This window comes from Phyllobates terribilis, unplaced genomic scaffold (genome assembly GCF_046119375.1).
Source record: "Phyllobates terribilis strain yellow unplaced genomic scaffold, ASM4611937v1 Scaffold_5__5_contigs__length_657084704, whole genome shotgun sequence".
Classification (NCBI taxonomy): domain Eukaryota; kingdom Metazoa; phylum Chordata; class Amphibia; order Anura; family Dendrobatidae; genus Phyllobates; species Phyllobates terribilis.
In genome coordinates, this window is record NW_027362765.1 from 13,681,099 (window position 1) to 13,707,471 (window position 26,373).

Genomic DNA, 26,373 nt, shown 5'->3' on the forward strand with positions numbered 1-26,373 from the left:
CAGGCTTTTCCTTCACAAGGACACAATAGCACACCTTCACATTTTTGTTCAAGATTATTTTAATTGTTTTTGCGATATATACCCCTTTTTCACATGTAAAGCACCATGGAATAAATGGTGCTATAGTAATAATAATGTGGTTCAGACTCATGGCTACTGAAACTGGACCATGTGGAAGACAGGCTGGTGGTGGTGGCAAACTGACTGGAAGCATTATCTGCCATCCAACCAACAACCTTTTCACACTGCTCTGGCTTCAATAGTGGTTTTCCGCAGCCCCCTACAAAGTGGGACAGGAAGGTAGGGCAACATGATGTGGGTGCTTGTTGTGCTCCCTCAGCAGGCACAGTTTCATTTTGCCCATGGCCTCTGCGTACACTATCACAATCACCATTACGTCCACTTCCCCGTCCCTTGCCACCAGCCTTGCCCATTTTAAATGGAGCTTAATATTTGTCACGTTGCCAAAAATGTCTTAATTATTACCGCAGTAATATGGGATCACGTCTGATGAAAACAGTATTAGGCAGTGACCTGGGAGTCAGAAATGCATCAACGGGTCTTCCCCATGCTGTTCCCATGTCTTTTCAGCACTGAATGCATGTGTCTGATGATGTCTCACACACCACATGGGAAGATAAGGTAGTAAAATGTTAAAATTACATTTACTGGTGAATGTATTTTTCACCGTTGAAAGCAATGCAAAAGTGCAAAAACGCATCAAAACACTATGTATGAACATAGCCCAAGGTGTGGAGGAGCATTTTTTGGGGGGGGTTATTTATTTTGCTTTATATACAAGTCATTACCCTGGAAAGGATGTTCCTAAACGTGTTCCCCAGGAAAATCCATTTTGGTTTAGTTTTTGTATGTTTTATTGTGAGTTCGTAAAAGTGGTGTAATACTCTGACAACATTGTTGACAGCAGTGACCTGGGAGTCAGAGATGCTCCAAGGGGTCTTCCCCATGCTGTTTCCGATAGAACGAAACATCCTCTCAAAAGGCCTCAATTTCTGTCCAAGCCAGGAGACTAATAATTTTGACCTCTTTATTGATCTAAACAAATTTGTGAGGAGATTAACACTTACAAGACGCTTCACTCTTAAAAAGAAAAATGAAAATACCTCAAATCTGAAAACCACTAAATGTTCAGAAACCATAGATAATAGAGCTACCACTATAGACTCTAATCTACATCTTGAATTAAAAACAAAGTCAAACTTTAATCCTGTCCATAATAGGGGGAGCTACATAGAAACGTTCCTCGCACTTACCAGCGAGGAATTTCGTACTCTTAAGTCACAAGAATTTTCAAAAAAGAAAAATCAAGTGACTAGAGAAACCAAAAACCCCATCCAGAAGGCTAATATAACGAGGAAAGAACAAATGGCGATTGCTAAATTAAAAAATAATAGAGAAATTGTAATCCATGAAGCCGATAAGGGGGGAGGGGTAGTTGTCCAAGACAGAGAAGCCTATATTAATGAAGCATACAAAATTTTATCCGATGGTAAATACTACCAAAAACTATCTACAGATCCATCAAAAATCTTCACAAAAGAATATCATGATCTAATTGATAGGGCTTTCTCCGAAGGCATTCTGAATAAAAAGGAAAGGAAATTTTTAGTTAATAAAGAGGCTTCCACTGCCTTTTTTTACCATTTGCCTAAAGTCCATAAGGACCCTATCAACCCTCCGGGACGCCCCATCATCTCAGGGATTAATTCCCTGACTAGTCCTCTATCTCACTTCCTTGACCTTCATCTCCAAGAACAAGTTAAGGAATTACCTTAAAGATTCTACCCAGCTAATCCATGAATTAAACACAATATCTTGGAATGAAAATTACTGGATAATCACATTGGACGTAAATGCCTTATACTCCAATATAGATCATGAGTTAGGAAAAAATGCGACTAAATATTATCTACAAAAAAATGGAAATATGCCTGAAAAACAGGTAGAATTTCTTGTGACGCCTCTGGACTTCATACTCAAACATAATCTGTTCGAGTTTGAGGGCCAGTTGTACTTACAGAGACACGGGACCGCGATGGGGACTCGGGTAGCCCCAAGTTTTGCTAACTTGTTCATGGGGCTATTCGAGTCCCTATCACCCCTGTGCTCCTCCAGATATGCACAGAATATAATACTATATAGACGCTATATTGATGATTTGATCATCATATGGAACGGTACCAGAGAGGATGCTGAACTATTGGTTAAAGATCTGAATGATAATACTTGGGGCATATCATTTGTCACAAATATAGAGAAAGAGAAAGCAGTTTATTTAAATCTTGAAATTATGCATGAAAATAACAGAATAATCACCAAGACTCATTTCAAATCAGTAGATGCGAATGGGTACTTGGATTACAGGAGTGCCCATTATACCAAATGGAAGAACAATATCCCCTATGGCCAGTTCTTTCGTATTAGAAAGAATAATACGAGGGAATTGGACTATGAACAGCAATCTGATCTTCTAAAGGAAAGATATATGATGAAAAAATACCCTAAAAAAATTGTCAATGAGGCATACAGGATTAATTTAAATAAAACTCAGAAGGATTGTTTGGGAAATCTTACCTCACCAGACAACAAAAAAAGAAATGCTCAGAAAATAGACAATCCCAGGAGATGGGCACACAACTTTGTCACTACTTATAATAAAGGTAACCAAAAAATTAGAGAAATACTACAAAAATACTGGTACATACTGAGACAAGATCCCCTTCTACGGGATGTACTACCAGAGAGACCAGGCATCACCTTTAGAAGGGGTAAAACACTCAGAAACATTATAGCACCTAGTCGCTTGAAAAAATCTGTAGTGAAAAGCTCTGGAAGAAAAAAACAAACGTCTCTCCAATCTAAAACTACTAATCCTATAACAAAAAAGACAACCAATACACTCAATGGCACTTTTAAATGCAAGCAGAAAAAGTGCCAATGCTGCCAAACAATAACCCATGGCCATCAATCTATCACCTCCAATAGTACAGGAGAAACCTTTCCCATAAAACATCACCTGACTTGCACTACCAGCTATGTTATATATGTAATTACATGTAGTTGCGGAATGCAATATGTTGGCCGGACGACACAGATGGTCAGATCACGGTTAAACGCACACCGACATAATGCGAAAATTGGGCTACTAACACATAGCCTATCGAGACATCTCTTACTAAATCATAATAAGAGCTTTGAGATAAGTTTGACTCCTGTCGAAGAAATTCCGCAGAATATATCAAACAGAATCCATCTACTGAATAAGAAAGAGGCTTTCTGGATGTACAGATTGCGCTCTCTACATCCGGACGGCCTCAATGATAGACTGGAGAACATATAGAACATCGAATTAGATCAGGACAGCATTGCTGACCAATAGAAATATATAGAATATATGGTAACCCAGGCTAGATATATTTTTTATTATACATTTTTTATGATATATTCTTGGGTTTACCCATAAATCCCTGACTAGTGAAGCAAGCATCATGAGGACATCCACAGCATAGAGGTAAATACCAATGAGAGAAACACAATAGACCCTGGAGTTTGGACTACATGAGTTCAATCCCAGTAGAAAAAACTAACTTATCAAAAAAGTTCCCACAGTAATTAAAGATATAGAACTCTCAATATGATTAGACTAATGTAATATGATTATTCTTTTTTTTTTTAAATTTTTTCTTTATTTTTTTTTTTTATTTTATTTATTTATTTATTTATTTATTTTTGTGTTGTGTTTTCTCTCATAAGAAAAGTTTTTCTAGTAAAAGAAGTATAATATAATAGTCCTAATATGATCATTGAATATATGCTGTATGTGTGGATAATGCTATAGATTTACATTTTTTTATACACCCACTCATGCTGTATACATGCAAATCAATGTTTGTAATGTTTTTTATGTGTGTGTGTTTTTCACCATGTATTTTATCATGTACTGCAAATATACTTGAAACAAGGACAAGCTAAAGCTGCATACTGAAAACCACCAAGCAGCAATTAAGCTAATGAAGAACCACCAGGTTTTGACCATTTAACATAATTAATTTATTCAAGTGAACCTATATAGACTATATAACTCTAACAGACTGTAAAGCAATATCTTACCTGAGGAAGGCTATTCTGTACCAATATATAGCCGAAACGCGTTGTTCTATGTATCTTTTTTTATGATGATTTTTATCTAAGTAAATTTCTGAAGACTTTTAATACCTCTGCCTGGTGCCTGACTCCTGGGAGCGCTGAACTGACTGGATGAATCCTTTCATTTTCTCCTGACCTTCATTCCACGGTCTCCTGGCTGAGAGATCCGTTGTATCCAGACTATAGCTGCACATCAAGGAGTCAAGGCATCTCAGTCAGACCTAAGAGGTCGATACGCTATGCCACAAGCTACATCAAAGGTGAGCAAATTAGCTTCTGAAAAATAGCTGAACCTAATAATCTGCACTTAGATCTGCACCTGTGTTTTCTGTCTTTTCCCCTCTCATAGACCCTATAGCCTTGGGGTCATATACCTCTGACAATCACCATTACGTCCACTTCCCCGTCCCTTGCCACCAGCCTTGCCCATTTTAAATGGAGCTTAATATTTGTCACGTTGCCAAAAATGTCTTAATTATTACCGCAGTAATATGGGATCACGTCTGATGAAAACAGTATTAGGCAGTGACCTGGGAGTCAGAAATGCATCCACGGGTCTTCCCCATGCTGTTCCCATGTCTTTTCAGCACTGAATGCATGTGTCTGATGATGTCTGACACACCACATGGGAAGATAAGGTAGTAAAATGTTAAAATTACATTTACTGGTGAATGTATTTTTCACCGTTGAAAGCAATGCAAAAGTGCAAAAACGCATCAAAACACTATGTATGAACATAGCCCAAGGTGTGGAGGAGCATTTTTTTTGGGAGGGTTATTTATTTTTCTTTATATACAAGTCATTACCCTGGAAAGGATGTTCCTAAACGTGTTCCCCAGGAAAATCCATTTTGGTTTAGTTTTTGTATGTTTTATTGTGAGTTCGTAAAAGTGGTGTAATACTCTGACAACATTGTTGACAGCAGTGACTTGGGAGTCAGAGATGCTCCAAGGGGTCTTCCCCATGCTGTTTCCATGTCATTTGAGCACTGTTCCCATTGATTTAGGCAATTTTGAGGCCGCCTCCAGACCTCTGGAAATGCTCGAATTTCCCCTAGACTTACATTGGGCTCGTTACTCGGACCGAGCACTTGAGTATTCCAATTTGCTCGACCGGAGCAACGAGCACCCGAGCATTTTAGTGCTCGCTCATCACTATTCTGGCATCAGAACGGCCATCAAAGCTGAAAAACACCAATTACTTATTCAAATCTGTGAAAAGTGTCTATTTGCCCGCTTTGATGAACGTTCTGATGCCCAGAACCCATTTGGGCCAGGCTGGAGTGATCTGAATTTGTGGGCCATCACTAAGTATGTAATGATGGTGTGAGATCAGTGGCCCAAAGTCATTTAACCCTTTCATTAACGCCCTTCAGTGTCCCCTTTGATGCCCATTTTTGTGCCAGTTTTACAACTTTTGTAGCTGCTTTTAAGTGTATTCACATCAGGACACATCACTACATTTTTAATACTTTATTATCTTCTTTTATTTTTGTAATTAAACCTGTAAAAAACAGAAAAAAAGAAATTGCCGAATAAGAAACCAACTTCAGCATCGTCTCCTGACCCCACAAATAAACTTCAGCTCATCCAGCACCATGACAACCAGCACAGCAGAGTCCTGAATCCACTGAGGCCCCTGATCATGTGACCCCTGACTCCTCCCCTCCTGTGACCTCATCACAGGTCCTGTGCGCACAGAGCAGCCATATATGTGATGGCGGCTCTGCAGGTTGAGGTATGTGGAGAGCCCCCATTACTGGGCGCAGGGGGCATTAACCCCTTCAGCACGGAGACTCTTTTGGGGTCTCTGTGTGGTGTGAACAGTGAGGTAACAGCTGTGGACAGAATGCGGCTTAGCTGGTTCCCGTACACATTAGATCCATTCAGACGACTGCAGTTGCAATAAACGTAGGTAGTAACACTCTGCGTTGTTTGGATGAACTGTATATGACTCACCCCCTGGGCCATGGGGAACCCGGAACCGGGCCTTTTAGGATGAATGCTGGGGGCTGTAGTCCTTGCGTGGCGATGACCCGGTCCCGTGGCTCAGGGTGGTCAGACCAGTGGCGGATTTACTGGTATTGTCCGACTACGCCACCCGTGGATTGCGGTCAGGGCGAACCGCCGCCGCAGGGCAGACCGCTGAGGCTGGTGTTGTGGGTGCAGCAGAGTGTGGTATAACTCCCCACGGGAGGAGTATAGCCTCAGGGCAGTGTGTAGGGAGGATGGGGGTGATGGTGCAGGAGTAGCAGTGACGACACAGTCAGTGATGCAGTCCAGGGCCTTTACTCACAGTTCTTATACTCCAGACCACTTCTACAGGTACCGGCTGCCCACGTCGCACTGTGCTCACCAGATGAGGAGCTCGGCCGACTCCCAGGTATCTCTGAAGTGCTTCACAGGACCCCCTTTGTGTGTCCTTCCTCTGGCCTGTCATACCCCACCAGTGACCACGCTTCTGTCCAGCTGCCTCGGGCCTTGACGGGCAAACGTGCGTTAAGTTTCCCTGGACCCTATGTGGTGCCTTCCTAGCGGGTGTAGCGAGGGGCTGCGCCACATAAAATGTCACAGCCACCGGTTTCAAGCTGAGGGTAGTTCCCCGCCTCCACTAGTTTTGGGGACCAGTCTCCCCCTTTTGGCCTGACCCCTCCACGCAGGTAGATTCGGGCGTGTGGTGGCTACCAGCCGGTCCACACCCCTGGGGTCCCTTCGTTCCTAGTTCCTGGAGCCTTCTCCGCTCCTCTCTCCTTCCTCTCTTTCTTTCTCCAGGCTTAGGCCTCCTGACAGGGCCTGCCTGGGGAGCAGAGCCATGCAGCAGCTCTGCTCCCTGACTTCTCCTCTCACAGAACTCACTTCCTAAGATCGCCCCCACCTTTTATATCTCTCTCTTGTGCATCCAGGAACTGCTTCCTCTCTGCCCCTGCACTACTGGGTTCCCCCTTCCTGGGTGTTCCCTCCCTCCCACTCCAGCCAGGGACAGGGACTGTCGTGCTCTACTTGGAGCATATCGGTCGCCCTGCCCCCCGGAAATGTGGTGTAGTGCATGCAGCTGTCGGGGTCCTGATCCACACTCCATCCTTACCTGGAAGTGAGGTATCACACCTCTGAGTGAGATGCAATACCTCTGTAGCAATCGAGCCCGCGGGGTGCTTCATATACACGCGTCCAAGAGCATCACTGCAACGTCCGTCCCATCCTTGGACCCTTGCACCTTGTTTCCTCTTGCAAAATACTTTTCTCAATTTATTCCCTGTATAATATTTTGGTACGTCTGAATATAATAAACTCCTTGCAGATGGATCTGCTTGACACAAGAGAAAAAAAGCTGTTAATGTTGTATTAGGTGGTTGAGCCACTCTTTCCTCTGCATTTTGGTAGTGAAATAAATTCGTCCATTTTCAAGATGGATGCTGAGATTAATTACAGTTGGAGGTCTTTAACAGATGGGAAAATATAGTAATCGCCACACAGATCCGTTACTGTTTATATACCTTCCCATCTGATAGAGTATAATCTCATCACATGCACATTTTTTATTGTGTCATATCACTGCCATATCACTGCCCTCGTTAGCATATTTGCAAATGTATTTGATTAACTTCACAGAATTACAATAGTCTACATTAACGTGCTCGTCAAACATTGTTCAAAGCAGTAGAGTGTAAGGTACAACCCATCGGTTGTCTATTTCAATATCTGTGTACTGATTAATTCTTTTAAATCTGGTTGTTGCAGTATATTCTCCCTGTCCAGGTTTTCAGTCTTCTGTAAAGACGATAACCATCATCTCCTGTCTGTGTTTCTTCAATCAAGTTGTGAGGATACTTTTTAGTGCATTTTCCTTCCTTCGTGCACTGTGATCTTGGATTAAGTAGCCCCCATGGCCTGTGGACCATATTTTCTAAATAGTTTCAAAAAGTACCGGGTGCTCCTCTAGGTTTGGAAGCTCAGCCCAAATAACTCTGTTAATTTGATCAGGACATATCTTGTCCTTCAGGCATATCAGTATGTGTACATGCGGAAGACCTCCTTTTGACACTCAATTGAATACATCCAACATTGAGTTTCACCAAAAATATGACACTATGTAATTACTTCCATGACTTTGATTAGGTTTTTTTTTACACACCCTTACTGTTAGATCATGTCGATTAGAAGCTCTTCCCTTATCTCTGGCCAAGTTGGATAACATGTAACTGTAATAAACAAATCTCTATGCTACACTCATATATTTGAACATATGTCATGGCGTCCTGAGCATACTCGTGCATATCTCTGGGACTTCCTGTAAATGTAGCCTGAAAAATAAACCATACGCCCAATGTCCGCCACGTTGCCATCATTAGCAACAACATCTCTTAAATGAATATTTTCATCCAATCAAATTTTTTGTTGGTTCAGTCGTTTGTACAAAAGACGCTCGCTTTCCACCTTGGCATACATATCTAATATAAATTGATGAAAAAGTTGCCTACATTGTAAAATGTAGTTTGATGAACCATCTCTGATCATTATTTGGTAGGCCTAGAAGTCCATAGCTGATATTTTTGTACTGGTTGGCCTAGCAGTTTTGGGATCAGTCTGCGTTAAATTAAAGTGATAGCCATCTTAGCCATTCTAAAATATTATAGCATATTGCAGAGCATCATATGATCTATGCGTTTCTGCCTGAAGACTTTTGCTAATTATATCTCAGCTTAGAAAGTTCTGTCCAACCATTAGAATAGCTACTTCGTTAATACTGGGAGAATTAACTCGCCTTTTGTGCTCACCAACTGGTGTCTTGTCTGCTCTTATTATAACCTTATATTTGTCACGTGGCATTTTTTCAAAGGTTTTTTTTTTTAAAAGGTTTACTAACTGAATGCGTTGATGGAAAAATCTTTGCAAACTCAAAACAATATCTTTTTAGGTATAGCTTCACAAAGTCGATCAGCTTGCATCTGTTCATCTCCCAAAAAGTAAATTTGTAAAAAAAAATTTGGGTCTTTATTTGCTACAGGAAGCATAAAACCTTTTTTTGTGATATATTTGGCCCTGGACGAAAAAAGTTGGCACAATTCCTGTTTCCTCAAGTCCAGCTGTCGTACCAAAGGATGTCATCTGGAAAGATGAATTGTATCTCCTAATAATTTGCAGAAAATACTTGGACTCATGAGTTGTTCCTGACATGTATGAAAAAAGTGGTTTGTGAGGTAGACTTAAAGGTGGCTAACTGACTTTGCCATTTGAGCAGCTCATTCCAGGTGATTCAAAGTTAAGCTTTTTTGCTTGACAATGTTCGCATATTGCTTCCATTTTGCCTATTATGACTTTCAGGTGTGACCTATAGTTCTGAATTGAGTCGTAGTGAAACGCTTCCAAACTCAAGTCAGCCTGCCTACATCTTTGCATAAATTGCATATGTCATATGCGGTCATTTTCACGATGTTCATCCTTTTGTTCAGATGTTTCTGCATCCCTTGATTCAGCCTGCCTCATCCGTTTTTCCTAAAAACGACGTTCCTGTGTTCAGATGTTTCAGCTGCCTTTGATTCAGCCTGTCCCATCCATTTTCTTTCAAGCCAGGACTCGAGTTGTTCACTTATCTCAGCTATTTGAGACAGTTTTGCTTTTTTAGCTTTTAGATTATCTTGCCCAATTGATGGTCGTTTTTTGGGCAGCATTTTAAAAAACAGTCCTTAGTATTAGGACCCTTAGTAATCACCTCACATTGATCAGAGATCTAATAGGGGAATTTATATACAGTACAGACCAAAAGTTTGGAGACACCTGATTTAAAGATTTTTCTATATTTTCATGACTGAAAATTGTACATTCACACTGAAGGCATCAAAACTATGAATTAACACATGTGGAATTATATACTTAACAAAAAAGTGTGAAACAACTGAAAATATGTCTTATATTCTAGGTTCTTCAAAGTAGCCACCTTTTGCTTTGATGACTGCTTTGCGCACTCTTGGCATTCTCTTGATGAGCTTCAAGAGGTAGTCACAGGAAATGGTTTTCACTTCACAGGTGTGCCCTGTCAGGTTTAATAAGTGGGATTTCTTGCCTTATAAATGGGGTTGGGACCATCAGTTGTGTTGTGCAGAAGTCTGGGGGATACACAGCTGATAGTCCTACTGAATAGACTGTTAGAATTTGTATTTTGGCAAGAAAAAAGCAGTTAAGTAAAGAAAAACGAGTGGCCATCATTACTCTAAGAAATGAAGGTCAGTCAGTGCAAAAAATTGGGCAAACTTTGAAAGTGTCCCCAAGTGCAGTTGCAAAAACCATCAAGCGCTACAAAGAAACTGGCTCACATGAGGACCGCCCCAGGAAAGGAAGACCAAGAGTCACCTCTGCTTCTGAGGAAAAGTTTATCCGAGTCACCAGCCTCAGAAATCGCAGGTTAACAGCAGCTTAGATTAGAGACCAGGTCAATGCCACACAGAGATCTAGCAGCAGACACATCTCTACAACAACTGTTAAGAGGAGACTTTGTGCAGCAGGCCTTCATGGTAAAATAGCTGCTAGGAAACCACTGCTAAGGACAGGCAAAAAGCAGAAGAGACTTGTTTGGGCTAAAGAACACAAGGAATGGACATTAGACCAGTGGAAATCTGTGCTTTGGTCTGATGAGTCCAAATTTGAGATCTTTGGTTCCAACCACTGTGTCTTTGTGCGACGCAGAAAAGGTGAACGGATGGACTCTACATGTCTGGTTCCCACCGTGAAGCATGGAGGAGGTGTGATGGTGTGGGGGTGCTTTGCTGGTGACACTGTTGGGGATTTATTCAAAATTGAAGGCATACTGAACCAGCATGGCTACCACAGCATTTTGCAGCGGCATGCTATTCCATCCGGTTTGCGTTTAGTTGGACCATCATTTATTTTTCAACAGGACAATGACCGCAAGCACGCCTCCAGGCTGTGCAAGGGCTATTTGACCAAGAAGGAGAGTGATGGGGTGCTATGCCAGATGACCTGGCCTCCACAGTCACCAGACCTGAACCCAATCGAGATGGTTTGGGGTGAGCTGGACCGCAGAGTGAAGGCAAAAGGACCAACAAGTGCTAAGCATCTCTGGGAACTCCTTCAAGATTGTTGGAAGACCATTTCCGGTGACTACCTCTTGAAGCTCATCAAGAGAATGCCAAGAGTGTGCAAAGCGGTCATCAAAGCAAAAGGTGGCTACTTTAAAGAACCTAGAATATAAGACATATTTTCAGTTGTTTCACACTTTTTTGTTAAGTATATAATTCCACATGTGTTAATTCATAGTTTTGATGCCTTCAGTGTGAATGTACAATTTTCATAGTCATGAAAATACAGAAAAATCTTTAAATGAGAAGGTGTGTCCAAACTTTTGGTCTGTACTGTATATAAAGCAAAAAAATGTGACTGCTTCCCAGTCAGACTGTTCTAGTTGTCCATAGCAACCAATCAGAGCTCAGCTTTCACTTTACATCATCTGCTTCAATGCTGAAAGTTGCAGTCTAGTTGCTATAGGCAACCAGAACAATCTTACGGTGAGGCAATTCTCATAAAGACCCCAGTTACTTCTGCAACAGGCGTTGCTATAATTACAGACTTTAGACCGACTTATTAGGTTGCCCCACCTTAGCGACTCTTTGGTTGCTGCCCTTTTAAGAGCGCTTCTTTGGGCACTGTCGCTCTTACCCTTTAACCCCTTAAGGACCGAGCCACTTTGTAGGTTAATGACCGGGCCAATTTTTACAATTCTGACCACTGTCACTTTATGAGGTAATTACTCTGGAACACTTCAACGGATCCCCCTGATTCTGAGAATGTGTTTTTTTGTGACATATTGTACTTAATGATTGTGGTAAAATTTCTTCGATATCATTTGCGTTTATTTGTAAAAAAAAAAAAAAAATATTAAATTTGGCGAAAATTGTGAAAATTTTGCAATTTTCAAACTTTGAATGGTTATGCCCTGAAATCAGAGAGATATGTCACACAAAATAGTTAATAGATGACATTTCCCACATGTCTACTTTACATCAGCACAATTTTGGAAAAAAAAAATTGTTAGGAAGTTATAAGGGTTAAAAGTTGACCAGCGATTTCTAATTTTTCCAACAAAATTTACAAAACCATTTTTTTAGGGACCACATCACGTTTGAAGTGACTTTAAGGTGTCTATATGACACAAAATACCCAAAAGTGACACCATTCCAAAAACTGCACCCCTCAAGGTGCTCAAAACCACATTCAGGAAGTTTATTAACCCTTCACATGCTTCACAGGAGCTGATGCAATGAGGAAGAAAAAAATTAACATTTAACTTTTTTCCACAAAAAATTAAATTTAGACCCCATTTTTTTTATTTTCACAAGGGTAACAGATAAAAATGGACCTCAAAATGTATTGTCCAATTTCTCCTGATCATGCTGATAACCCATATGTGGCGGAAAACCACTGTTTGGGCGCACGGCAGGGCTCGGAAGGGAAGGAGCGCCATTTGACTTTTTGAATTCAAAATTTGCTGGAATAATTAGCGGACGCCATGTCACATTTAGTGAGCCCCTGATGTGCCTAAACAGCGGAAACCCCCCATAAGTGGCCCCATTTTGGAAACTTGACCCCTCAATGAACTTATCTAGATGTGTGGTGAGCACATTGAACCCCCAGGTGCTTCACAGAAGTTTATAACGTAGAGCCGTGAAAATAAAAGAATCACAAAAATTTTCTTATAGCCCCAAATTTTTTATTTTCAGGGTAACGGGATAAAATGGACCTCTCATTTTGTTGTGCCATTTCTCCTGAGTACACCAATACCCTACATGTAATTGGGAACTACTTTTAAGTCACAGTGCAAAGGTCAGAAGGGAAGGAGCACTATATTAAAGTGCAGATTTTACTGTTATGGTTTGAGGGTGCCATGACCCACTGGGAGAGCCGCTGAGGTGCCAGAACAGCAGATTCCCCCATAAATGACCCCATTTTACAAACTACACCTCTCAATGAATTCATATAGTGGTACAGTGATCATACTGACACCAAGGGTGTGTCACAGAATCTTATACCATTGGGCAGTGAGGAAAAAATAATTACATTTTTACCGCAAAAAAATTGATTTAGCCCCAGATTTGACATTTTCACACTGGGATAATGGATAAAAATAGCACCAAAATGTGTCCTATAATTTCTGCTGAATGTGGCAACACCTCATATGTGGCTGTACGGTACTGCTTGGCCACACGGTGACACTCGGGAGGGACAGAGCGCTATTTGTCTCCTGGAGCGCAGATTTTCCTAGAATAGTTTGCGGACTCCATATACAGGGCCCCTAAGTGCTAGAAGAGCAGAATCCCCACTTGGAAATTATTACCCCTGCCAAACATGTGGACACTAAATGTGGTTTAGACACACTGCGTTGCTCAGAAGGGAGGGGGGATTTGAATTTGGGAGTGCAGAATTTTCTGAATTTCTTTTGGGGTACGAGGAGCCATTTCACTTTTCCAGAGCCTTTGTACTACAAGTAACGTGGAAGCCCCCTATATTTCCATTAACACATGACAGACCTGAGAGGGGGATTTTATATGAAGCTTTTATTGGGAACATTTTACATAACATTTTAGATCACATTTATCTGACACTCTTCGCTGAGCACTTACTTTGGGGTTTCCATCTAAATCTCTGAATGACGTGATTCAGATGAAACCCCTGAGGGATCCCTTCACTATAATGAGATGAGGCCACAGAGTTACTCTGGACTCCGTATGGCCTCTGTTCAGTGTTGTCCTTCTATTCAGAGGTTCACAAAACTGTGGCCGACATCACTTTTATCTACGCCTAAAAATATGGACTCCGCCGAATCATAGGTCAGAAGGTGTCTCCATCTGCCTCATTACAGGGAATCTTCCGCCGGGGATTCCGTCTGAATCACTTATTTCAGAGATTTACACGGAAACCCCGGTGTAAGCGCTCAGGGTAGAGTGCTAGATAAATGTGCACCGAGCCCTACTGCGATTTTTGGGAGGCAGAATGAACAAATCAGCAGCAGGTGCGGGTCGGTGCGATTACAGCGATACCAGATTCATATCGGGTTTTTATGATTGACAGCTGTCACTCACTAAAAGACACTTTTTAAAAAAAAAAACTAATGTTTGCATCACCATATTTAAAGAGCTATAATTTTTCCATATTTCGGCTGACAGAGTCATGTAAGGGCTTGTTTTTTGCGGGACAAGTTGACGCTATTATTGGTACCATTTTTGGGCAAATTTCATTTTTTGATCGCTTTCTATTCTAGTTTTTGAGAGGCAGAATGAACAAAAACCAGCAATTCAGGAATTTTTTTTTTTGTTACTTGTGTGGTAAAATTGATAAGGCAGCTTTATTCTTCGGGTCAGTACGTTTACAGCGATACCACATTTATGTAATTTTTTTACGTTTTTGCGCTTTTACATAATTATTTTTTCTATAAAAGTTTTTATTATCTTTGCATCGCTGTATGCTGAGAGCTGTAGCTTTTTAATTTTTGGGCTGATAGAGCTGTATGGCGGCTTGATTTTTGCGGGACAAGATGACGTTTTCAGCGGTACCATTTTTATTTGCATCCGTCTTTTTGATCGCGTTCTATTCCCCTTTTTTCCACCAGTATGATGAAAAGGCATAGTTTATTATTATTATTATTATTATTATTTATTTATTTATATAGCACCATTGATTCCATGGTGCTGTACATAAGAAGGGGTTACATACCAGATACAGACATCACTTACAGTAAACAAAACTAACAATGATAGAGTGATACAGAGGAAAGAGGACCCTGCCCTTGCGGGCTTACATTCTACAGGAACGGAGAAGGAGACAGTAGGTTGGGGGGTTGCAGTAGCTCCGGTGTTGAGGTGGCAGCAAGCAAGGTCATGGCAGGCTGTAGGCTTGTTTGAAGAGATGGGTTTTCAGGTTTCATCTGAAGAATCCAACTGTGGCGAATAATCGTACGTGTTGAGGCACAGAATTCCATAGGATGGGGGATATTCGGGAGAAGTCTTGGAGGCCATTGCTTGAGGAACGAATAAGTGTGGAGGAGAGAAGGAGGTCTTGGGAGGACTGGAGATTACGTGAGGGAATATATCGGGAGATTAGCTCAGAGATGTACGCAGGGGAAAGGTTATGGATGGCTTTGTAGGTCAGTGTTAATAGTTTGAACTGGATACGCTGGGCAATTGGGAGCCAGTGAAGGGAATTGCAAAGTGGGGTAGCGGACGAGTAGCCCAGCGAGAGATGAACCAGTCGCGCAGCAGAGTTAAGGATGGACTTGAGGGGTGCGAGAGTGTTAGCAGGTAAGCCACAAAGGAGGATGTTGCAGTAGTCGAGGCTTGAGATGCCGAGGGCATGCACAAGCAGTTTAGTAGATTGAGGGTTGAGGAAAGGACAGATTCTGGAAATATTTTTGAGTTGGAGGTGACAGGAGGTGGCGAGAGCTTGGATGTGGGGTTTGAAGTACAGGGCAGAGTTAAGGGTTACTCCGAGGCAGTGGATTGGCGGTATTGGGGAAAGTGTGGTGTCATTTATTGTGATAGAAAGATCAGGTGGGGAAGATACGTGGGATGGGGGAAAGATAATGAGTTCAGTTTTGTCCACATTGAGCTTGAGGAAGCGAGAGGAGAAGAAGGAGGATATGGCTGATAGACATACTGGAATTTTGGACAGCAAAGAGGTGACATCTGGACCAGAGAGGTAGATCTGGGTGTCATCAGTGTACAGATGGTATTGGAAGCCATGGGATTTTATGAGCTGTCCCAGGCCAAGGGTATAGATTGAGAAGAGTAGGGGATCTAGGACAGAGCCTTGAGGGACTCCAACAGAGAGTGGGCAGAATAAGGAGGTAGTGTGGGAGTGGAAGACGCTAAATGTGCGGTTGGAAAGGTATAAGGAGATCCACGATAGGGCAAGGTCTTTGACGCCAAAGGAAGAGAGGATCTGTAGTAGGAGGCAGTGGTCAACTGTGTCAAAGGCAGAGGACAACTCAAGAAGAAGGAGTACTTAGAATTGTCTGTTAGCTTTGGCTGTAAGTAAGTTATTAGTAATTTTGGTAAGGGCAGTTTCGGTGGAATGGTGGGGGCGGAAGCCAGATTGTTGGTTGTCGAAGAGAGAGTTAGATGAGAAGTGAGAGGAAAGTTCAGCATGAACATGTTGCTCAAGGAGTTTGGAGGCAAATGGGAGCAGCGATATGGGGCGGTAGCTGGACAAGGCGGTTGGGTCGAGGGTTGGCTTTTTGAGGAGGGGCGTGATTGTGGCATGTTTGAAGGCAGCGGGGAAGGTATCAGAAGTTAGTGATAGGTCGAAGAGATGGGTTAGGGATGGGATGAGTGTGGGGGTAGTTTCTCATGTGTTTTTTTTTTTTTTTACGCTGTTCACTGAAAGGGTTAACTAGTGTGACACGTTTATAAATCGGGTCGTTCCGGACGCGGCAATACTAAATGTGTACTTTTTTTGTTTTTTTAAGTTTTTTTTTTTACCTAAATATCTGTATTTATTAGTGTAATATATTTTAGTATTTTTTAACTCTTTTTTTTTAGATTTTTACAAAAAAAGTAAACTTTTTTTAAAACTTTTACACTTAGTCCCACTATGGGACTTTCACTTTTTTTCACTTTTTCCATAGGTTTAATGTAGCATTGCAGTACATTATACCTATAGTGAAAGCTCCTGAGACCATGCTGTGCATTGGTCTCAGGAGTTTTCTGTAGCTTGGTGACCCAGGGGTTGTCATGATGACCCCGGGTCACCATGGCAATGGTCGGGCCCCCGTGATAAAGGCAGAGGGATCTCTCGTCCCTTTGCCTGTCTCCTGAATGCTGTGATCACGCTCGATCGCAGCATTCAGGGTGTTAACAGCCAGGGGCGGCGCTGACACCGCTCCTGGCTGTTTAGTGCCGGAGCTTAGCCACTGGCAGCGCTGACCTCCGGCACTGATCGGGCAAGAGATGCTGAAGTTCCAGCATCTCTTGCGTGACCATGCTGTGATCGGTCAGTCAGATTGACTGACAGATCGCAGCGATCCGGGTGCAGGGACCGACGGCATGGGTCCCTATACCTCTGCCCCTGCCGCTCAGCTGTCACAGACAGCTGTCGGCACTGAACTGTCACAGCGTGTTTACACGCTGTGACAGTTTAAAGCCATGATGGACAATGCACGGCAAGGAGTGGGAACTTACATCCGCTCATGACGTGTAGTGTCTATCATTGGGCGTTAAGGGGTTAAGACCCTTGGAGCAAAAAAAAAAATTGTGGTTTTGCATTCAACACAGACACCCATTTTCTCCTTTATTTCTATAGAGCCTAAATTTGGGGGGCCAAATCTTGTGAAGGGGGGAAATTTAGAGTTTTAATGTCTGCAGTATTTTTAGTTTGGTGTTAAAAACAGGCCGTGTAAAATTTCACTCAAACCGGGTGAAAAATGTGGTTTTGTATTCAGCAGGCCCCACACACAGATTTTCTACTTTATATACAGTACAGACCAAAAGTTTGGACACACCTTCTCGTTTAAAGATTTTTCTGCATTTTCATGACTATGAAAATTGTACATTCACACTGAAGGCATCAAAACTATGAATTAACACATGTGGAATTATATACTTAACAAAAAAGTGTGAAACAACTGAAAATATGTCTTATATTCTAGGTTCTTCAAAGTAGCCACCTTTTGCTTTGATGACTGCTTTGACACTCTTGGCATTCTCTTGATGAGCTTCAAGAGGTAGTCACCGGAAATGGTCTTCCAACAATTTTGAAGGAGTTCCCAGAGATGCTTAGCACTTGTTGGCCCTTTTGCCTTCACTCTGCAGTCCAGCTCACCCCAAACCATCTCGATTGGGTTCAGGTCTGGTGACTGTGGAGGCCAGGTCATCTGGCGTAGCACCCCATCACTCTCCTTCTTGGTCAAATAGCCCTTACACAGCCTGGAGGTGTGTTGGGGTTCATTGTCCTGTTGAAAAATAAATGATGGTCCAACTAAACGCAAACCGAATTGAATAGCATGCCGCTGCAAGATGCTGTGGTAGCCATGCTGGTTCAGTATGCCTTCAATTTTGAATAAATCCCCAACAGTGTCACCAGCAAAGCACCCCCTCACCATCACACCTCCTCCTCCATGCTTCACGGTGGGAACCAGGCATGTACAGTCATGACCAAAAGTATTGAGAATGAGACAAATAGTAATTTTTCCAAAGTTTACTGCTTCATTTTTTGTAATGGCAATTTGCATATACTCCTGAATGTCAAAGAGTGATCAGCTTAACAGCAATTACTGTACTTGCAAAGTCAATATTTGCCCAGAAAATGAACTTTAACCCCCAAAACACATTTCAACATCATTGCAGTCCTGCCTTAAAAGGAGCAGCTAACATCGTTTTAGTGATTGATCCATTAACACAGGTGTGGGTGTTGATGAGGACAGGGCTGGCGATCAATCAGTCATGATTAAGTAAGAATGACATCACTGGACACTTTAAAAGGAGGCTGGTTCTTGGTATCATTGTTTCTCTTCAGTTAACCATGGTTATCTCTAAAGAAACACGTGCAGCCATCATTGCACTGCACAAAAATGGCCTAACAGGGAAGAGTATCGCAGCTACAAAGATTGCACCTCAGTCAACAATCGATCGCATCATCAAGAACTTCAAGGAGAGAGCTTCCATTGTTGTCAAAAAGGCTCCAGGGCGCCCAAGAAAGACCAGCAAGCACCAGGACCGTATCTTAAAACTGTTTCAGCTGTGGGATCGGACTACCAGCAGTGCTGAGCTTGCTCAGGAATGGCAGCAGGCTGGTGTGAGTGCTTCTGCACGCACTGTGAGGTGGAGACTCTTTGAGCAAGGGCTGGTTTCAAGGAGGGCAGCAAAGAAGCCACTTCTCTCCAGAAAAAACACCAGGGACCGACTGGTATTCTGCAAAAGGTACAGGGAGTGGACTGCTGAGGACTGGGGCAAAGTCATTTTCTCTGATGAATCCCCTTTTCGATTGTTTGGGACATCTGGAAAACAGCTTATTCGGAGAAGAAGAGGTGAGCGCTACCACCAGTCTTGTCTCATGCCAACTGTAAAGCATCCTGAAACCATTCATGTGTGGGGTTGCTTCTCAGCCAAGGGAATCGGCTCACTCACAGTCTTGCCTAAAAACACAGCCATGAATAAAGAATGGTACCAGAATGTCGTCCAAGAGCAACTTCTCCCAACCGTCCAAGAGCAGTTTGGCGCCCAACAATGCCTTTTCCAGCATGATGGAGCACCTTGCCATAAAGCAAAGGTGATAACTAAATGGCTCATGGAACAAAACATAGAGATTTTGGGTCCATGGCCTGGAAACTCCCCAGATCTTAATCCCATTGAGAACTTGTGGTCAATCATCAAGAGACGGGTGGACAAACAAAACCAACAAATTCAGGCAAAATGCAAGCATTGATTATGCAAAAATGGACTGCTATCAGCCAGGATTTGGTCCAAAAGTTGATTGAGAGCATGCCAGGGAGAATTACAGAGGTCTTGAAGAAGAAGGTGCAACACTGCAAATATTGACTTGCTGCATTAACTCATTCTAACTGTCAATATAACCTATTGGTACTCATAATATGATTGCAATTATATTTCTGTATGTGATATAAACATCAGACAAACACTAATAAAACCAGAGGCCAGCAGATCATGTGAAAATATAATTTTGGTGTCATTCTCAAAACTTTTGGCCATGACTGTAGAGTCCATCCGTTCACCTTTTCTCTGTCGCACAAAGACACGGTGGTTGGAACCAAAGATCTCAAATTTGGACTCATCAGACCAAAGAACAGATTTCCACTGGTCTAATGTCCATTCCTTGTGTTCTTTAGCCTAAACAAGTCTCTTCTGCTTGTTGCCTGTCCTTAGCAGTGGTTTCCTAGCAGCTATTTTACCATGAAGGCCTGCTGCACAAAGTCTCCTCTTAACAGTTGTTGAAGAGATGTGTCTTCTGCTAGAACTCTGTGTGGTATTGACCTGGTCTCTAATCTGAGCTGCTGTTAACCTGCGATTTCTGAGGCTGGTGACTCAGATAAACTAATCCTCAGAAGCAGAGGTGACTCTTGGTCTTCCTTTCCTGGGGCGGTCCTGGGTGAGCCAGTTTCTTTGTAGAGCTTGATGGTTTTTGCAACTGCACTTGGGGACACTTTCAAAGTTTTCCCAATTTTTCGCACTGACTGACCTTCATTTCTTAAAGTAATGATGGCCACTCGTTTTTCTTTACTTAGCTGCTTTTTTTTGCCATAATACAAATTCTAACAGTCTATTCAGGAGGACTATCAGCTGTGTATCCACCAGACTTCTGCACAACACAACTGATGGTCCCAACCCCATTTATAAGGCATTAAACCTGACAGGGCACACCTGTGAAGTGAAAACCATTTCCGGTGACTACCTCTTGAAGCTCATTAAGAGAATTCCAAGAGTGTGCAAAGCAGTCATCAAAGCAAAATGTGCCTACTTTGAAGAACCTAGAATATAAGACATATTTTCAGTTGTTTCACACTTTTTTGTTAACCCCTTAAGCCCCGCGGGTGGTTTGCACGTTAATGACCGGGCCAATTTTTACAATTCTGACCACTGTCACTTTATGAGGTAATTACTCTCGAACGCTTCAACGGATCCCCCTGATTCTGAGATTGTTTTTTCGTGACATATTGTACTTCATGATTGTGGAAAAATTTCTTCGATATCACTTGCGTTTATTTGTGAAAAAAACGGAAATTTGGCGAAAAGTTTGAAAATTTTGCAATTTTCAAAATTTGAATTTTTAAGCCCTGAAATCAGAGCGATATGTCACACAAAAGAGTTAATAAATAACATTTCCCACATGTCTACTTTACATCGGCACAATTTTGGAACCAAAATTTTTTTTTGTTAGGGAGCTATAAGGGTTAAAAGTTGACCAGCGATTTCTCATTTTTCCAACAAAATTTACAAAACCATTTTTTTAGGGACCACATCACATTTGAAGTCACTTTGAGAGGTCTTTATGACAGAAAATACCCAAAAGTGACACCATTCTAAAAACTGCACCCCTCAAGGTGCTCAAAACCACATTCAAGAACTTTATTAACCCTTCAGGTGCTTCACAGGAATTTTTTGAATGTGGAAGAAAAAAATGAACATTTAACTTTTTTCACAAAAATGTTAATTTAGACCCAATTTTTTTTATTTTCACAGGGGTAACAAGAAAAAATGGACCCCAAAATTTGTTGTGCAATTTCCCCTGGGCACGCAGATACCCAATATTTGGGGAAAAAATACTGTTTGGGCGCACGGCAGGGCTCGGAAGGGAAGGAGCGCTATTTGACTTTTTGATTGTAAAATTTGCTTGAATAATTAGCGGACGCCATGTTGTGTTTGGAGAGCCCATGTGTGCCCAAACTTTGGAGCTCCCCCACAAGTGACCCCATTTTGGAAACTAGACCCCCCAAGGCACCTTTCTAGATGCATAGTGAGCACTTGGAACCCCCAGGTGCTTCACAAATTGATTCGTAACAATGAAAAAGTGAAAAAAAAAAACACTTTTTCATTTTTATGAATCAATTTGTGAAGCACCTGAGTGTTCCAAGTGCTCACAATGCATCTAGATAGGTGCCTTGGGGGGTCTAGTTTCCAAAATGGGGTCACTTGTGGGGGAGCTCCAATGTTTGGGCACACAGCGGCTCTCCAAACGCAACATGGTGTCGCTAACAATTTGAGCCGATTTTCCGTTAAATTTGTTAGAGGACACCATGTTGCATTTAGAGAGTCCCTGTGTGCCCAAACATTGGAGCTCCCCCACAAGTGACCCCATTTTGGAAACTAGACCCCCCAAGGCACCTATCTAGATGCATAGTGAGCACTTGGAACCCCCAGGTGCTTCACAAATTGATTCGTAACAATGAAAAAGTGAAAAAAAAAACACTTTTTCATTTTTATGAATCAATTTGTGAAGCACCTGGGGGTTCCAACTGCTCACTATGCATCTAGATAGGTGCCTTGGGGGGTCTAGTTTCCAAAATGGGGTCACTTGTGGGAGAGCTCCAATGTTTGGGCACACAGGGACTCTCTAAATGCAACATGGTATCCGCTAACAAATTGAATGGAAAATCGGCTCAAATTGTTAGCGGACACCACATTGCGTTTGGAGAGCTTCTCTGTGCCCAAACTTTGGAGCTCCCCCACAAGTGACCCCATTTTGGAAACTAGACCCCCCAAGGCACCTTTCTAGATGCATAGTGAGCACTTGGAACCCCCAGGTGCTTCACAAATTGATTCGTAATAATGAAAAAGTGAAAAAAAAAACACTTTTTCATTTTTACGAATTAATTTGTGAAGCACCTAGGGGTTCCAAGTGCTCACTATGCATCTAGATAGGTGCCTTGGGGGGTCTAGTTTCCAAAATGGGGTCACTTGTGGGGGAGCTCCAATGTTTGGGCACACAGGGACTCTCTAAATGCAACATGGTATCCGCTAACAAATTGAATGGAAAATCGGCTCAAATTGTTAGCGGACGCCACATTGCGTTTGGAGAGCCCCTCTGTGCCCAAACTTTGGAGCTCCCCCACAAGTGACCCCATTTTGGAAACTAGACCCCCCAAGGCACCTTTCTAGATGCATAGTGAGCACTTGGAACCCCCAGGTGCTTCACAAATTGATTCGTAATAATGAAAAAGTGAAAAAAAAAACACTTTTTCATTTTTACGAATTAATTTGTGAAGCACCTAGGGGTTCCAAGTGCTCACTATGCATCTAGATAGGTGCCTTGGGGGGTCTAGTTTCCAAAATGGGGTCACTTGTGGGGGAGCTCCAATGTTTGGACACACAGGGGCTCTCCAAACGCAACATGGCGTCCGCTAACAATTTGAGCCGATTTTCCATTCAATTTGTTAGCGGACACCATGTCGCGTTTGGAGAGCCCGTGATGTGCCTAAACAGTGGAGCTCCCCCACAAGTGTCCCCATTTTGGAAACTATACCCCTCAAAGATTTTATTAAGGTGTATAGTGAACATTTTGAACCCAGAGGTACGGCACATTATTTGTTTACATTAGGTCATCATATTGAATAAGTTTTCATTATTCTTGAGCGCAAGTGCTCGCTACTTGAGTTTGCATCGGGTACTCAGGTATGCACCATGTACAGCGTGTGCTCGAGTGACATGCTCGAGTCCCTGCTCCGCATGTTTCACGGTTATTAGACACCCAAAAAAAAACATGCGGGGATCGCTCGTGCATGGCAGGCAATCCCCGTAAAGTTTTTTGGCCGCGAAGCATATGGGGCAGAGACTCGAGCATGTCACTCAAATACCCACGATACTAAATGCATACCAGAGCACCCGATGCAAACTCAAGTAGCGAGCACTTGCTCTCAACACTAGTCGCCATATCGTCATCTTTTTTTCTTACTTTTGAAAAAAATCCCAACCCCAGCCCTAACCCTAGCACAACCCTAGCCCCAGCACAACCCTAGCCCCAGCACAACCCTAGCCCCAGCACAACCCTAGCCCCAGCACAACCCTAGCCCCAGCACAACCCTAGCCCCAGCACAACCCTAGCCCCAAACCCAGCCCTAACCCTAGCCCAATCCTAACTCAAGAGTTTATTTTTGACGCCGTTCCTTGTGCGGTATAAGTGATTAGACGACTTTATTCTTCGGGTCGGTGTGATTACAGCAATGCCAGAATCATATGGGGTTTTTATGACTGACAGCTGTCACACACTAAAAGACGCATTTTTTGTAAAATCTAGTTTTTGCATCGCCATATTTTGAGAGCTATAATTTTTCCAAATTTTGGCAGACAGTCATGTGACGGCTCGTTTTTTGCGGGATGACTTGACGTTGTTATTGGTGCCATTTTCAGGCACGTGACATTTTTTGATCGCTTTCTATTCCGATTTTTGGGAGGCAGAATAAACAAAAACCAACAATTCAGGAATTGTTTTTTTTTTTTTTTTTTTATTCTGTTCCGCGTGTGGTAAAATTGATGAGGCAGCTTTACTCTTCGGGTCAGTACGTTTACAGCGGTACCACATTTGTATAATTTTTCTATGTTTTGGCGCTTATACACAATAAAAGCTATTTTATAGAAAAAAATATTTTTTAGTATCGCTTTATTCTGAGAGCTATAACTTTTTTATTTTTCGGCTGATGGGGCTATATGGTGGCTTGTTTTTTGCGGGACGAGATGACGTTTTCAGCGGTATCATTTTTATTTATATGCGTCTTTTTGATCGCGTGTTATTCCACTTTTTGTTTGGCGGTATGGTGATAAAGCATTGTTTTTTGCTTGGTTTTTTTTTTTTTTTTTTTTACCGTGTTCACTGAAGGGGTTAACTAGTGGGACAGTTTTATAGGTCAGGTTGTTCCGGACGCGGCGATACCAAATATGTGTACTTTTATTGTTTTTTTTTTATTTTTTTTATAATATTTATTGATGGGTACATTATATTTTTATTTTTGGTGTATTATTTTTTTTATTTTTTTATAATATTTTTGCACATTTTTTTTTTTTTTTTTTTTCCACTTTCACACAGTTTATACACTTTATTACTTTGTCCCACTCTGGGACTTTCACTTTTTTTTTTCTGATCGCCTGCATGGCACAGGAATGGAGCACCATCCCTATGCCATGAAGGCTGTCAGAAGTGCACAGTGTGAAGATTGCTTGGAGATGCACTGCGCATGTCCAAGCAATCTTCCTGCTCTCTGGTGACCCGGATGTTGTCATGACGACATCGGGTCGTCATGGCAACACCCGGGAAGCCTTTGCAGACTGCGCTGGAAGCCGGAAGAGGAGGTGAGTATCGGCGATCACCTCCCCTTGCCCCCGCAATGCCGCGATCGACTTCGATCGACTTCGATCGCAGCATCGCGGGGGTTAATGTGCTGGGAGCGGTGCGTGACCGCTCCCTGCACATAGTACCGGGTGTCAGCTGTGACAATCAGCTGACACCCGGCGGCGATCGCGCCCGCACAGCCTGTGTGCGCGCGCGATCGCCATGACGTACTAATACGGGTCTGGCTCTTAAGTCCCAGGGCACAGACGCGTATTAGTACGTCAGATGTTATTAAGGGGTTAAGTATATAATTCCACATGTGTTAACTCATAGTTTTGATGCCTTCGGTGTGAATGTACAATTTTCATAGTCATGAAAATACAGAAAAATCTTTAAATGAGAAGGTGTGTCCAAACTTTTGGTCTGTACTGTATATATACAGATTTACAAGAGAAAACTGAATACTGTAAAATAATAAATCTCCTCATATCTTTCCCTTATTGTATCCAGTAATTGTATTATTACACATCTTCTACTTATTCAGGTCTCTACAATATCGGATCCTCTCAGTGAAGATCTATATAAGAGAATTTTTCTGAATTACCCATCAAATACTGATATGGGCAGAGACAAGATGGCGGAGAGGATATTACACCTCACCCTAGAGATCCTCTTCCGGCTTACTGGAGAGGTGAGAGATTCTGATGACGTCACATTACATCATTCTTATCTATGGGAAGAACAGATGGACAGAACTGGAGAGGTGAGGACTCTGGAAATGTCTGTAGTGAGATTTATTAATGTGCTTCTCCATAACCAGGATTACACAGTAGTGAAGACCTCTAGTGAGCGCTGTCAGGACCCTGTGTCTGAGGGATGGGGAAGACCCCTGAGCCAAATCACGGGACCTCCACCTCACCCCCTGATACATGAGCACATCAATGAACAGAAGATTCTAGAACTCACCTACAAGATGATTGAGCTGCTGACTGGAGAGGTGACACTGCTGGGAATGTTGGGACATTATACAGTAATGCTATGAAGGGATCGGGGGGATGATGGTATCATTGTATGTGTCAGGTTCCTATAAGGCGTCAGGATGTATCCATCTATTTCTCCATGGAGGAGTGGGAGTATTTAGAAGGACACAAAGATCTGTACAAGGACGTCATGATGGAGGTTCCCCAGCCCCTCACATCACAAGGTAATAGACAGGACTAAATACACAGGGCCTATAATTATCTGTATGTAAAGAATGAATTCAGTCCCTGTATGTGTTTCCTCCAGATCTATCCAGTAAGAGGACAACACCAGAGAGATGTCCATGTCCTCTTCTTCCACAGGACTGTAAACAAGAAGATCCCAATGTTCCTCAGGATCATCAGGTAGATGGAGAGAAGGTATCGGGAGATCTCACCTACGATGTGTA

General features: G+C 42.3%; 1 protein-coding gene across 1 annotated transcript in view; it reads left to right on the top strand.

The window, feature by feature from the left end:
- The window catches only part of LOC141270592 (uncharacterized), a 140,234-nt gene that overhangs the window by 36,019 nt on the left and 77,842 nt on the right, over positions 1–26,373 (top strand). The window contains exons 6-9 of the mRNA XM_073680674.1: positions 25,489–25,635; positions 25,765–25,941; positions 26,025–26,148; positions 26,232–26,329. Coding sequence (XP_073536775.1) covers positions 25,489–25,635; positions 25,765–25,941; positions 26,025–26,148; positions 26,232–26,329 — 546 coding nt within the window. The remainder of the gene's footprint in view (positions 1–25,488; positions 25,636–25,764; positions 25,942–26,024; positions 26,149–26,231; positions 26,330–26,373) is intronic.